The sequence below is a fragment of the Perissodus microlepis genome, chromosome 18 (genome assembly GCF_051167445.1).
Source record: "Perissodus microlepis isolate ML-2025 ecotype Zambia chromosome 18, ASM5116744v1, whole genome shotgun sequence".
NCBI lineage: Eukaryota > Metazoa > Chordata > Actinopteri > Cichliformes > Cichlidae > Perissodus > Perissodus microlepis.
In genome coordinates, this window is record NC_140478.1 from 11,968,803 (window position 1) to 11,984,354 (window position 15,552).

The window sequence follows — 15,552 nt, forward strand, 5'->3', positions numbered from 1 at the left end:
TGGCAGGCATTAGAGTACTTACACAGCCCGGCACAATAGAAGCAGCAACGCAGCTTTCAAAGCACAATGTTACTGAGGCAGGACACAATATCGTACTACCTGCCATCAGTTCAGTGGGCTAGCTATTGAGTTTCAGGGTGTGCTGATACTGTAATCGTATACACTTTATCGGGCTTGTTCTGTCACAAGTGTTTTGTTTAAGGGATTTCAGATGGGTGAGGGGGTATGGGCTGTCTCATTAAGGGTGAGTCAATAAGATGTAACCACGATCCCACAAACGTCTGCGGATAGATAAGCATTTCTCGCCGTACCAAAATACTTGGCATGGTCAGCCTGAGCGAGTGGAAAAGGGCTGTTACTTAACAGAGTTTCATAGCAGCAGTTCCACGATTGTTTTTCTTTTTCCTTCTTTCTTTCGTCCTCATTTCCATTTTCATGATTGAAACGGGATTGTGTAATAGTTGTGTGATAATAAATGTCTTGTTCACAGTGCCAATTACATGCTGGAAAGCTGCATACAAATGGGGATAATTACAATACATAACGGCATTTTGATTATTTTTGAGAGTGCACAAAGTTCATCGTATTCATCTTGCTTCTCGTTCGGAGGCTTTTTTGTAGCCCTGACTGGTGTCCCACTATGTGCGGACACCTCAGACCATTTCACAGCTTTCAATGCCTCTGTGGCTCTTGAAATCACTCAATATCACGTTGGCAAAGGATTTTAAAGACATAACATTCTTAGAGCTTATTAAAAATCCCAGATTCTTTACACAGTAATGAGCATGCACTTGGACTATTGTTCATTTAATCTTTATAATGAGTTTTTACACTATAATTAGTGCAATATTGGCTCATTTGCTATTATATAGAGATAGTAGTTTCGCAGCATACTTATGTTCTTCCCAAACATTGTGTTTTCCATTCTTGCTCACTTGTTTGTGATTCACATTAATGTTTAACTAACTAACCAAAGACAACTGATACCTGGTGAACAACATATCACCTGTACCTTCATCTATGATGCAGTGAAGCCAGCAGCAGCACCAGAGTCGACCGTCATACTTCTGGTAATAACTTATAACATTATTTTTTAGGGATCTGGAGATCAAAGCAGACTCTGTAGTATGGACACAACTGTAATATTATGCAACTAGAAGAGAGACGCTACTCTTGATTTTCCCTATTTTTCCTTCCTAGCAGGACCCTGTGAAGTTGGTAACTTCAAGGAAAAAAAGTGTACTTTTCCTGAAGCCACTTGGTCATTTTTGGACGTTTTGCTGACGCTCCAAAATCGAGCCAAGTTCAGAACAGTCGTGTCAAGGTGGTTCGATATAACACCTTTTGCAACTGGTGCCAGCTCAGCCTCAGAAAACAGCTGTGGCATTTTAAAAAGGAGCCTCTTTGTGAGATTTGGATGCTGCTGAGCCCTCATCAACGCCTTCCTGTTCCTTTTTTTTCCTGACCTGTAAAAACTTCACCTTGACAGCAGTGGGAGGAAATGCTGAAGGAGGGGAGGAAATAACAAAGGTGGCAACTAACTTAATAATCATTTTAAAAAAACAAACAAAAGCCTCCTAGGTCCATCGGTACACTCAGTCATGATTCAAGAACTAGATTTCTCAGTGTCACTTTTAAAAGAGTACTCGGTGTGCTGCGGGGAAACATCATCAGCAATCATTATCATCAACAATCCGGTTTAACACTTTCCAATTTATCTTTGTCTGCCTTATCTTTTCCTTCTGTCCAAACTACAATAAAACTCTTTACCCTCCAACTTTGAGTAGCCTAAAGAACATCAAGTCACTGTTTTATCAGCGACTTTGGAACAAATGGCTAACTGGATCAAGAAGCATTCATAGTTCTTTAAATTTCCCATCCCCTCCTTCTTTTTCCCCCATTTTTTGGGATTTTGACAGACATAGCACATTCCACTTGTTGTTACCACTTTCACTTCTGATGTCTGTTGAGTTGTTATAACTCACTCCTACCCTCAGTTATCCCCATTTTTTATTTTTTGTACCCAATCAACATTTCTGTCCTCTTGATTTGCCATCTGTTGTCAAACGCAATAACTGACTTTCTTTTAAACAAACAAACAAAATGCTACATATTTAGTCGTCTTAATACAGTGTGGAATGCACTGTGGCTGTTAGGAGAGAGATCTCTGCGAGCAGGAACATGCAGAAATGTATGAAGTGAGTGTGCTCACAGAGCCAGGTATCAGGGCCTAATAACATTAAGCTGAGCACTGACTCTACTGTCTCAGAGTCAAAATATAAAAATGTCCTCATGTTCTGTGGAAAACACAAACCTCCCTGTTTCTAATCAGCGCCATTTGAATATTTCTAATGTGCTGCCTAAAACAACACCGCAACATGGAACAGGTGTGTGCGCGCGCGAGTGTGCGTTTGGTGTGTGTGTGTGTGTGTGTGTGTTTTTGGACTTGCATGCGGACGCTTGTGTGTGACCACGCGAAATAAACAAGCTTCCAGGTAAAGAAAGGAAACATCACAGAGTTGGTTATATGTGCGGTAGTTTCGCGCATTCTATCAAAGCTGCCTAATAGATTACTGAATGACGATTCGCACACGAGTGCGCGCACCAAACGCGTAGGTTAATGTGTTCTATCAAAAATCATATCGCAGGCGTGGTCATTCACTGAAAATCTTAGGAGCAGTTTGTTTTGTCATCTGGAGCTGTCTCCGAAACCGCATGATAAAATGTGGAGAGGAGGGGAAGGGAGTAGGGGAGAAAATCTACCTTGTGGAGGTCTATGCGTATCCTCTCCTCTCCTTTATGTGGACTCTCGGGCCACAGGTGATAGCTCGAGCCGTAGTTGGGGCTGTCTTTGCTGCTGTTGCTGCCGGTAGTCGCGGACGAGTTCCCCGCGTATGCCTGTTGTGTTACCGGGGGGGTTACGCGGGAGTCGCGGTTGTTTGGCTGGTCGCTCTGCGCGGTGATCCTCCCAGACTTATTGCGGTCTTGTTCACAGTGCTGCGGACGCTGGGGACAGAGCCCCAGTGCGCCTTGCTGCCGCTGCTGCCGCTGCTGCTGCTCTTGCTGTTGCAGCAGTGGAGCCCGATGAGTCCTACATAGCTCTCCTGAGTCGCTGGCGCAGTAGTTGATAGGCAAGCTGCTCCCCACCAGTAGCTGTTGCTGCGCTCGTAATTGTGGGATCTGTTGCTGCTGCTGCTGCTGCTGCTGCAGGTCCTGAGTCTGAAACTCGAATGCTCTCCTAGCCTCGGTTGACTCGCATACATTTAAAGAGCGCCCTTTCTGTGAGTTTGCACGGATTTCTTCAGGGGAGGGGTCTTTCTGCTGGAGTCTTAAATGACAGTGCTGCTGCTGATGCTGTTGCTGCTGATGATGCTGTTGCTGCTGCTGCTGTTGCTGCAACAACTGCCTGTGGTCTCGGTGCCCTCCTGCTCCTCCTCCTCCTCCCCTGCAGCGTTCCACGATGCTTGCCTGTTGGTAATTACTGGCACTCCTTCGGAGACGATCCCCCCTCTTAGATTCCCGGGAAAAGAGCAGAGAGGAAGAGGACGACGTTGGTGGCGGCGGAATAGGCGGCGGAATAGGCGGGGAGGGATGAGGTGGGAGAGGCTGGAAAGGATGGGACTGGTTTTGAGACAAGCTCGCCTCCTGCTCTGAAAAACTGCAGTGGCAGCTCGGAAAAACGGGCTGCTTCTCTGACTGCGGCGGCGGAGGCTGCTGCTGCTGCAGCTGAGAGCCGGCCGGGGCCCAGGGATCCTGGTGCAGGTGTGCCGGCTGCCCGGTGTTAGGTTCACTGACTCGGTGTGAAGGTCGCTGGGCGGTGTCGTAGCTCGCCAGAGGTAGAGGGTCGCCGCTGTGAACAGGTCTCCGAGAGGGCTGGCTCAGACAGGGGAGCTCCTGGAGGCTCTGGCGATGAGCGGCGGTGGTAGAAGTGCGATCTCGGTGGTGAGAAGAGGGCGGGGGCGGCAGGCTGAAAACAGGCGCGACTTGGTCTCGGCTCTGCTTGCTGTTTCCTCGGTTTTCGTCGGGGATTTGGTGCTGATGGACAGCTCCCGCGTACCGATGCCGCATCCCCTTGATCGCCTCGTCTCGCTGTGGTTGCTCCTTTGCCGTGCAGAGCTCCGACACCCGTTCATTGCGATCAGTCCCAGCAGAATAGGACCGACTTGTATCATTGGTAGGTTTGACCAAGACCTGCCTTAAAACGTCACTATACAGCCAAAACACCGCCTTCGACTCAATATCGGTCCATTCCCTGCCATGCGCACAGGTTGCAGCAGATCGATCACTCCCGAGTGTTAAAGATTGGCCTATTACCGGAGCGGGACTATGCAAGAAAGGTGTTTAAATCCCGCACACTGACGGGTCGATCATGTTAAGCCACTGCGGACCTAATGCATCGAGTTTGTCAGTGTTGCCATAACCGCCGTGTATAATCAGAAATCACTTTTTTACTGCTACGTCACCCATATCCAACATGCCCACATACATCCCGAGCGTCACTAAAATTTATGACCAACTCTGCATGATTGCCTTGTTCGTAAAGTATCCGCATGTTTCGGGGAAAAAAACACGACGGCAACAATTTGTGTCTGTTTGCACATCACATTTCCACTTGTTGGTCCATGGAAAGCACATAAAATCAACAGGCGTGTAGCCGATTACCTCATGCTATACAGCACAAGCCTTGCAGTATGGAATTTAATAATTCATGTGCATAGTTTTTGTATTACCAGGCAGAAATATTAAGAATGGGTGCTGCATTCAGAGCCCACAGTCACCTCTCGCAGGCTGCCGTGTGTGACGCGCAGCTCGCAGCTGTTGCATGCTCTCACTAAGACATTGTACAGGCTTCACTGTCACAGCTGTGAGGGGATCGGTTAGATGGAGACAGAGAGAGGGGCTGGGCGCAGACGGCACTGGTGCTGGAGGAGTTAGGACACGCATTTCTAAAATAGCCTATACTTGCCGGGGTGTCATGTGGCCAGAGGACTGTCCGTCAAATGTCTGTTAGTGCCGTGCAGCCGTGAGGATTACTCATCCAATAATAGACAACTTGAAGTACATAAGTTCAGATATATGTATATTTTTAAAGTCTGCCTATTTAAAATAGCCATATGTAGAGATAAAAAGTATTCTACACGTCAATACTTGTAAAACCCTGTTGGCTAAACTGCAGACCTCTTTCTGCATGTCTGTGCCGTTTTCCCAGCTGTGCTGTAAAGGAGGGATAGTAATACAAAGAGAGATTTCATTTAATTTTTTATTTTTAATTGTTGGAAAATACCTCTTTGATTTAGTAGGACCATTACATTTTGTTGCTTTGGTTGGAATTTATTATAGAACTGAGGTCTATTAAGTAAGTACGTGGATTTTCTTCTGCAGCACGTTTAAAGCTTCTCCTTCAGAGCACATAAAAATAGAGTAGCAATAAATTGCAGCATGGGATTGCATTAGGGATTAATCAGTAGAAATAAACGATTTCAAAGAAAACAAACCCATCGGACCAACGTGCTTTAATGAAGGCCACTTGCACAGGTGTTGTGCTTCTAAAAGCAGAATCACCGTTTGTTTTGAACCCCTGATTGTGAAACTTCTCGACATTTGATGGTCAGACATTAGAAGTCTTGGTGCAGAATAGGGATAAGAAATAATAGATCAAAGACTGAAACTGTTCTAGGCGTAAGAGATGCCTTTTACAGGACTTTGATCCTATATGCTGGAAATCTGTCTATTAAATTTGTTTCCTATTGTCCCAGGTAAACAGATTGCTTTAGAGTTGTGTCTGTTCAACTGATTTGTGTTGTAAATCTGGGATTCTACAAGGGTGGAGGGATGTTTTCCTTTCTTTCTTTTTTCTTTTGCTTGTTATGCCCCTCTGTGACCCCTATTTTCTTTGTAGAGGCAGCAGCAACTTTTATGGCAGCTTTGAGAATTATTCATCCAATAATAGAAAACTTGCTAAAAAAAAAAAAAAAAAAGTTCTCATAGATTTTTTTAAGTCTGTCTATTAAAAATACTCCCCTGAAGAGTTAAAGGGTATTCTACTGTATAGTACTGTATAAATTTACCAGCCAATTTGTTATGGACACCCATTCAAGTGCTTGTTAACATGAATATCTAACAAGCCAATCACATAGCAGTAACATTTAGGCATGTAGACGACCTGCTGAAATTTAAAGCGAGCATCAGAATGGAAGAGAAAAGTGATTTAAGTGACTCTGAAGTGCTGATCTGTGTGGGATTTCCCCACACAAACATCTCTAGGGTTTACAGCCAATGCTAAAAAAAACAAAAAAACAGACTGCAATGAGCAGCAGTTCTCTGGGTGAAATGACTTGTTGAGAGCAGACAATCGAAATTATCCAGAAGAGCATCTCTGAATGCATAACACATTGAACCTCCAAGCAGATCAGCTACAACACCTGAAGACCACATCTAGTGAGATGCTTAGAATCAGGAACTGAGGCTACAGTTCATAAGGGCTTGCTGAAATTGCATAACAAAAGACTGAAAACACTGTTGCCAGCCTCAGTTTGTCCTGTACAGTTTGGATGGCAGGGTCGGAATTTGGATTAATCAAATTGAAAGCCTGGATCCGTCCTGTCCTAATGGTTCAGGCTGGCAGTGATGGTGAAATGGTGTGAGGGATATTTTCTTGGAACATTGGGCTCCTTAGTACCAAGTGAACCTCATTTAAACACCACAACCTACCTGAGTATTGTTACTGAATATATCAATCCCTTCTGACCACATCTCCTCTGATGGCTGCTTCCAGCAGGATAAATCTCCATGTCACAAAGCTCAGATAATTTTAAATTGGTTTCTTGAACATGACATTGAGTTCACTGTATTCAAATGGCCTCCACAGTCACTAGATCTCAATCCAACAGAGCACATTTGGGATGTGGTAGAACAGGAAATTTTAATCTTGGATGTGCAGCTGACAAATCTGCAGCAACTGTGCGATGCCAATCTGTGGAGCAAAATGAGGATGTTTCCAGCATCTTATTGAATCTATGTCATGGAGAATATAGACAAGTCTTAATGCATTTATTAGGTACACTAGCAAGGTGTACCTAATAAAGTGACCAGTGAATGTATGTGTACATTGAAAACTGGTCTTCACAGGGAATTGTTGAATTGAATCAGGCCTGTGGGCTTTGTCCACTTCACAGTCAGTATGCAAAGAGGGTGAGTGAACCTTTTCACTGTGTGGACATGTGACTGTTGTATTGAAAAAGACTTCTGCATGATTTTGTAGTTTCATGGTCTGATGGATAGTATGTAAAAGTGTAGGCACAAACAACTCAAACACAGCATTTTAGCCAAGAGAGAGAAGCGGAGACTGAGCCAAAGAGACAGGAGAGGATAGAGGATGGAGATGAAGACGCAGCCAACTTTTACATCATACATTAGCCATTCTTAATAAGTAATAATCCTTCCCTTAAAGCTGGCTCAGCCATTTGAAGGTTTGATGGGTCCGAAGACTGCAGAGGTGGCACACTTTGCCTAACCACTGGAAGAAAGCTGTGGTACACTCTGTTTTATAGCTATGTGAAGTACTGCAGGAATTTGGAGTAGAGCTCTGGCCAAGGCTGCATTAGAAACCTGAGCATTTTCATTAAGTAATTGGTCGCTGTGACCTGTGTGAGTTCCTAAGCAAGATGGAGTTTCATTTGCTAGTTTGGGAAGCAATGTTACTGCTTCCACATGAATAATTAAACCAAACTTTACAACTGCTGGACACACACAAACACCCATCCACCAACCAGCCACACATGCCAAAACCCACACTTTATATCTCAGTTTTCCTTTTTTTCTCCCTTCCTCCTGGTCCAGACCTGCAAAACAGCATATTGTGTGTCCTCGTCTCTGTTGGCTGCTGTAGGGAGACACTGTGACACTAAAATGGTAGAGGAGGAAACATGGAAGAGGCCAGTGGCTGCAGCATGTAACACAGGAAGTAGATAAGAAACCTGTAATTACAGAGAAAGAGAAAACCAACCAGGGTGAAGCGGAGAGATGTGTAAGAATTTGTGTGTGCGTGAGAGAGAGGAAGAAACTGATAGTGTGTGCATATGTGAGAGAAACTGGACAGAGAGAGAGAGAGATATCTAAAAGAGCAGGTGCACCATCACAGAACAGATCAAAAGAGTTCAATTGAAAAGAAGAGGAAAACAAAAAATGTGCTGTACTGTGACATAAACCAAAAAATGATTATACACAGGTACAGAGATTAGCCATTAGCAAAACACAGGAAACATCCACACTGAAAGACACGTCATACCTGTTTCTAATGTTCTTTGCATCTCACTATGTTTTGTGTAATATATCCAATAGCATTTATTTAATATTAATGTGACAAGCTTTACATTTACAGTATTAGGTAAACTGATGTGACTTTGACTGAAGTGTTTGGCACGACTTGCTCAGAGACTCTTTAATTGAGCACATGTGGGGTTTCAAACCAGAGTCCAGCTCCTTGTTACCAGCTGCGACACTATAGCAGGTATTGTTTTCAGCTTGTGTGTCTGTGTTTGGTGTTTGTGTGTGTATACGTGTACTTGTGTCATCACTGCAAAACAGCACTCTGCTCCTGGTGACGTTTACTGTAACGTGAACTAACCTAAAGGTGGTTTTAACTGCTTTAGCATAAAGTACATCTACGAGGGGCTGATTATGCACACCAAATGGTTTGTACAACAAAGCTGAAGACAAATGGACATCACATCCTCTGTCATAAACTGTCATAAACAGAGGGAGATGCAGCAACTGTTTGAAAAGATTTTATGGAAAAAGCCTTGAAAAAAACAAAAATTCTTCGCTCCTATACCAGCGTAAATGTGGAAGTATGGTCTGAGTGAAGACACTTGATGTGCACCCTATTTAAAAAAAAAAAAAAAGCAAAGAAAAAAGGAGAGAAATCACACTGAAGGAATTCAGCTGTTAATAGAGTTCTTTCAAAATAAAGGTACAACTAACAGGTTAAGAATAGTTTAGCTAAGAGCAGTTTAGGCTAAGGTTTGCTATATAAAGCTTAGCAATACTAACATCAAATAGCATTAAGCTTAACTGTATGTTGGACCAGTGGTTCAACAAACAATGAACTGCTCCTCGAGGGAACAAACCAGAGAAGAAGAAAGAAGTAGGCCTGTGTTGGACTAGTGGTTCTCAACTGGTGTACAAAGAGGTAAACGAGGCATTTTGAGGTACATTTTAGGGTAATGAGATAGCATATTAAAACAGTACAATGACAATGCTTTCTTAACTTTAGATAAATGGGTGTAGGTTGATGGCAATGGATACCTGTGTGCACTCTCACAAAAGCTTTCATGCATTACTAAATCATCCAGAATATTCACAGCAGCATCAGACGTATGTGGCCCGTTTAACTTTTGTGTTCCATAATATTAAAAAACACTAATCGAAAACGGATGTTAGACCAATTCACATCTCATAAAGCTGATTTAATCTGATGAATGTTAACTTATTTCTTTTAGGCTAATTTAACTTTAATGTTAGACCTTCATAAAAAAAATATGTTTTGAGACTTACCTAAACTTTCATCAGTTATCATGAATATAATTACATTATTTAAAATTAGTGCGGCGTGCCTTAATGATCAGGTGTCACCACTGTTGTGTCTTAGCACCAAAACAAAACCGTGTAGCAGATAATGAGCAAAAATATATGATACAGACTACACATTCTGCACGCTGTGAAATCAGGGCTGAAATGGAAGAGATTTTAAACTGTCCAGAGTTATGGACATTTCATAGAGACATTTCTGATTGTTGCATACAGTTATTGACATAATTATCTGTTAAAAACAAACAAAGACACATGAAAGATATCGATCAAGAAGAATGGAAGGGGTCCCATAGAGTCTGCTCATGTGTAGGGCATGATGTTCTGTGCTACGCCCCTGTATGGCTGTGACCTACAAGCACTGAGTAAATTGCAGATAAAGGAATGGACCTAAAAGGGTCACTGGCTTCCCCGGTTGATGCCCTTGTGCCATAGTCTTTTAATTCTCCATATGGTAGTTACATTTAGGTGCTCCTTTATTTCCCAAGAGGTCAGCACAGCTGATAGATCCATATGTTTGATTTGACAATGGATGCTAAACCTAACACAACCCTCTCGTTTCATCTGGGCTTGGGACCAGCACTAGGAGAACGCTGTATTTTGATACCCTGAGGTTGGGTTTGTGACTCCTCCTAGTCTTGAACCAGAAATTCTTCAAGTGTAAAGCCAATTCCAAATGGATGGATGTACAGTCAATCTAACCATCAGACTATCAGACTGTCATGATACCATTAGCGCTGCATTTGCTCCCCTGGGAGTGAACTGCACTCCATGTTTCTTTGAGCTCAGCTTTATTGGATCATAAGCAATGAGTTAAGGAAGTAAGCTTGTTCTCTCTTGAAATGATCCAGGTGGCTGTCCTAGGTTAATATACTATATCAAAGTAGAAATGCATTTGTCTTATTGGGGTTAGCACAGCAACACCAGTACTGTTGCTGCTCTAAGTGTTAAAGGGATTTTGCACTGATGGTCTAATATTATATGTTTAATATTATAAATAATGTGACTTCTTTTTTAATAGATTTGGATAATTAGATAATTAGATAATTTTAGTTTTTAATTCAATTTGTTTAAATAGCACCAAATCATATCAACAATCGATTTAAGATGCTTTGTATTTTAAGGTAAAGACCGGACAATAATTAAGAGAAAGCCTCAAAAATTAGATGATCCTCCCAAGCACTTGGCAACAGTGTTAAGAAAAATCTCCCTTTTGACAGGAAGAAACCTCCTGGAGAGGCTCAGGCTATGGCTACGTCCACACGTACCCAGGTATTTTTGAAAACGCAGATTTTTCTATGCGTTTGCACCTTTCGTCCACACGTAAACGGCGTTTTCGGTCACTGAAAACGGAGATTTTTAAAAACTCCGGCCAGGGTGGATATTTTTGAAAACTCCGTTTTTGCATTTACCTGTGGAGAAAAACGGAGAAAACGCAGCGTCAAAGGTGTGCGCCTTTTTTGACGTCACACTGTGCGCCACGTTATTGTTTCGGTGAAATGAATTTCTACAATACTGTTACTGTTAATTGTACTCTCTGCAGTGTTTACATGCTTACATATACACACACAGTTACTGTCCCTCCACACATACCATTTGGTTCTGCTTCTATGCCCCATCCTTGTTTACTATTTCCCACCGAGGCTTCTAGACTTCTGATTGGCCAGCATTTCTACATGGTTAGGAATATATCGCCACCTGTTGCTTTGGCATGTTTTCCTTCATTTCTGCGTTTACGTGTGGACGGGATTATTTTTTAAAACGAAAACGGAAAATCTGCGTTTTCAAAAATACCCGTGTACGTGTGGACGTAGTCTATGTCCACACTAGCCCGGATAGATTTGAAAACGGCGTTTTCGTCTGAAAACGCTCCGCGTCCACACTAGCGTTTTCACTCATTTTCACAGAGTTGTGCGTCCACATTGAAACGGCCGAAAACGCTTACGTTCCAGTACTGCGCATGCGCAAAAGCGAGTGAGAATTAAAGAATTTGACGAAAAGCTATCTGGAGCATGTACAAACTGATATTAATCTTTTTTAGGGCTGTCAAAATTGAGAGCAATCAAAAAAACTGCTGTATAATGTCCTCCGCTACCTTTGTTTAATTGGTCACATGTCTGCATCGCATGACTAAAATGCGTCATGGTTTTAGAAAGTCTGAGTTTTCGAGTGTCCACACTGTGACGGGACAGCTCCGTTTTGAAATGTATGCTGTCTCAGTGTGGACGGGAGGCCAAAACGGAGAGAAACCGATGCGTTTTCAAACGAAAACGCATTAGTGTGGACGTAGCCTCAGGGAGGAGCAGCCATCTGCCACACCTGGTTGGAGGTGAGAGGAGGAAGACAGTACAAAAGACACGCTGTGGTAGAGGACCCAATCGGGGTGATACTATGAGGTCTTTAAAAGATAAGATGAGGCCTGATTGTTCAAGACTTAAAAAAAACAAAGAGAAAAAAGCCAAAATCTCATTTCAGCGTGCACACCTTACAGTGGACGGCAATACTGTAACAATGAGACTTTATTTATTTTCCTCTAATACCTTACATGCATTGAATAATTTTTCTTGCAACCTTTTGCCACTCGTGAAATTCTGACAGATTGTCATAGATCTGGGAAAAAATGTGGATTAGTTGTTATTTAACAGTGTAGTCTGATACGATTCTTGTCATTGCTCTCTCGTTCTGCACAGAGGCCTTACCACCAATTGAAATCCAAATTAGTCACTAAAGTAATTGCAAATCAATGTTATTGCAGCAAGCTTTGTCAGTGGTGTAATTTTGAGAATAAAAAGTGATTCTGCATCCTAAATGACCAAAAACTCATCAAAGTCGCCAACAGTAAAAACAAAAATTGCACTGCAGAATTTTCATGTTACTGTGACAATTAGGGAAACACACACACACGCACACCTCTCTATCAACACAGATTAGGCAATTTAAGAGAACACCAACTTTGAAGTAAAACGAGTGCACGAAATATAAAGGTAAAGGTCTCCACCAAAGATCTAAAATAAAGTTACACTTTAATTCATTGCTTTTAGGGTATGGCTTAGTGAGAAAACACTTTTTTTCTTTTATATTTCAAATAGCAGTCGTAAATTACTTTATCACTGCACAAGCACATCTGAAGGCTGTTATAAAGACAAAGCTTATAGTAAATATCATATGTAAACAATGTCGTTAAGTTAAGCAAAGGTTTCCAAATCACTTCTTTCCACATCAACTTCTCCACATTGTTACTTTTTTCCATTATAATGGCTTAGTGTATGGGAGCCATCTTGATATTCACTGCATGTTATTTCTATGGCTGTCATCTCACTCTAAAACTACTTACTGGGACAATGCCTCAAAGCCAGACTTTGGTGCAGTGGAAGCAAAAGTAGGCCTTTATACAGTGACCAGTGAATAATGTGACACATATTCTGCTGGACCAGTGCAGCTTGCCTGTGCTAATGCTGATATGCTCCACACATGATGAACTACCTGCGATCCCAGAGATTTAAAAAAAAAAGAGTCGTGACTCAGTTCAGCTGCAGCATTAACACGCTCGTGGTGCAGTTAGTGTGAGATGATACCAAGGGGCAGGCTCGACACAGCGCGTCTGGGAGATACAGGCTGCCGGCAGTGGCCGTGGAAGGGCCCCGTGCCCAATGGTGGAATTTATCTCTGACAACTAAGATCATTAGTCAGATTTGCTCCACCACTCAGCAGCTTTGCCATCATTCAGGAGGAGGCAGGTACCGGAAGAGTCATTGTTAAATATCAGCTGACATGTTTGCATCCCACTGTCCCATAAATGAGCGGACAGTCCTGCAAGGCGGACAACTGTGATGAAGTGTTTTCTATTACTGCCACGGAAAGGGCCAAGGCACAAGGAATGATGGAGTGGCCCATGCAGGCAGCAGCTGGAATGAACAGACATGCCAGGTAACATCCGAGATGAGATGGGATCCCATTTAAGGAATTGAATAAAGGAATCCCACATCCAGGGTAGAGAGACAGAAGAATGAGTGTTCTCATCCACCTCCAGAATATAACGCAGAAGCCAATTAGTCCCCTTGAGCCACAAAAAAACAAACAAAACAAAAAACACACACATATACGTTCAGTGAGTAACACGTTGATATAACCGTTTCTATTGATTTAGTGTAGTATTATATTTGCTATAGTGTGTAATGTTGAGATTATGAGTAACAAAAGACCTTTTTATTTTAGTAAGATGACAACTAGACACAGCAAAATCCTCGCATGAATGTGACACCTACTGCCCTTTAGCTTGTTTATCTCCGCCTGAGACGTTATCACATTTGCTTTAAAGCGCTGTACGTCATACAACTTTTACATCTGATCAAGGTGTGGCCGTGTTAATGCAGTAATGACAGAAGTATCACTGGACTTTGCCTGACGCCGGGTCCGCGTGACGTCTTCTCGGCTCACAAACACCAAACACCTGCCCCGCATTTTCTGGTCTGGCCTTTGCAGGAGCACTGGGCCATCACCCTCTTTTCACAGAGCACAGCATTGCCACCGCACTAAATAGAGCAGTTGACGATGAGGGGAAGTGAAAGAGAACAAAGAGAAAGATAGAAAAACACAGGGCAAGGTCCATTTATAATGCAGCCCGGTGTGTGTGTGTGTGTGTGTGCTCCTACATAGGTGTAAAGCTAGTTAAGACATGATATTTAATTGTGTGTATGTGTGTGTGTGCGCACACGTTCCAAACATGTGCCTCTGGACGTGTGTTTGTGCATCAGTGTGTTCTTGTGAACAGATGTGCACACTGGTGCACCACAGTGTGGGCGGATGGGACCAGCGTCTGACTAGAGAGGCTCACTTTGTCCAGTTGTAAAATATGGTGATGAGAGATAGAGAGGCGAAAGCTCATCACTAATGCAAAGGTTCAAAGACTTGGTCCCTGTCTCATCATCAGAGCCGCAACAAACACAAAGGAGATGACCAACTGACCCCCCCACCACCACCACTCCATATTATCCACCAGCAGGAGGAGATGGACTGTGCACTACTCTGTGAAAGGCTCATCTTATGAAACCTACCTTTAGAACACACACTTAATGCCACCTAATGTAAGGACAGAAAATTGTAAATAATGGCGCACACGTGCAGCATTGCATTATCTAATGCAAGAGGGTATACCTTTATATCCCACTCTGCACACCAGCGAGAAAGAAACTGTCCATCCCTAGTTATTCAGTATAGGTGTGTGGCAGATAAGAAGCTTCAGCTCTGCAAATAAAAAAAAGAAAGGGGGGGGGGGGGGGGGTCATGCACTACTGCTGCAAGGTGTGAAAATGCAAATAAAGGGAGACCCTGCAATTGGAATTTCATCCTGCAATCTTTTCAAACCCTGTCCTTATGAACTGATGCTGATGGGAAAGAGAATGAACAGGAAGGCAAAGAAATGAGGAATACCAGGAAAGAAGGGGAGGACGTACCTTTTATTTGATAGAGATTGCACAGGAGCTCTCCTTGGAAGACACATCAACGATGATTATAAATGACAGAAAGAAAATCAATAGTCTCCTGCTAAGAATAGGGGCTCCCCCAGTCATTGCCGTCTCCTGTCGCGTGTAGCATGGAATGGAAACGGAGGAAACACGTTGTGAAATTTTGCAAGCAGCTTATTGTTACAGCTGCTGGCTGCTCTCGTTTCTTTGCGCCTCGGTATTTTCCCCTCTTCCAACTGTTTGTGCGCTCACAAAACGCGGCTTCTGCTACGGAAAGTGTCCCCCTCTTTTTTTTTAAAGAAAAAAGAAAAAAAAAGAAAAACTGATTTATTTTACTTTTTTTTTTTTTTGCCTTGAGTGCTCAGTGAAAGCTCATTCCCATTCTCCGAGTCACGAAATTAATTATAAGGAGGGACGTTTTAATAGGATTTAGAGAGGGATCGATACCATTTGGACTTTTTTTTTTATCAATTCAAGGCGATGAAATAAAATCTGACAC

At 42.8% G+C, this 15,552-nt stretch overlaps 1 protein-coding gene across 2 annotated transcripts in view; it reads right to left on the bottom strand.

Annotated features, from left to right (window-relative positions):
• The window catches only part of kcnn1a (potassium intermediate/small conductance calcium-activated channel, subfamily N, member 1a), a 65,456-nt gene extending 61,077 nt beyond the window's left edge, over window positions 1-4,379 (bottom strand). Inside the window, exon 1 of one of the 2 annotated variants that reach the window (XM_084913100.1) lies at window positions 2,764-4,370. In XM_084913100.1, the coding sequence (XP_084769226.1) occupies window positions 2,764-4,068 (1,305 nt within the window). In that variant the 5' untranslated portion in view covers window positions 4,069-4,370. Of the gene's footprint in view, window positions 1-2,763 lie in introns of both variants that reach the window. The other variant, XM_084913101.1, reaches the window with a different exon arrangement.
• Between the last annotated feature and the right edge of the window lie 11,173 nt (window positions 4,380-15,552).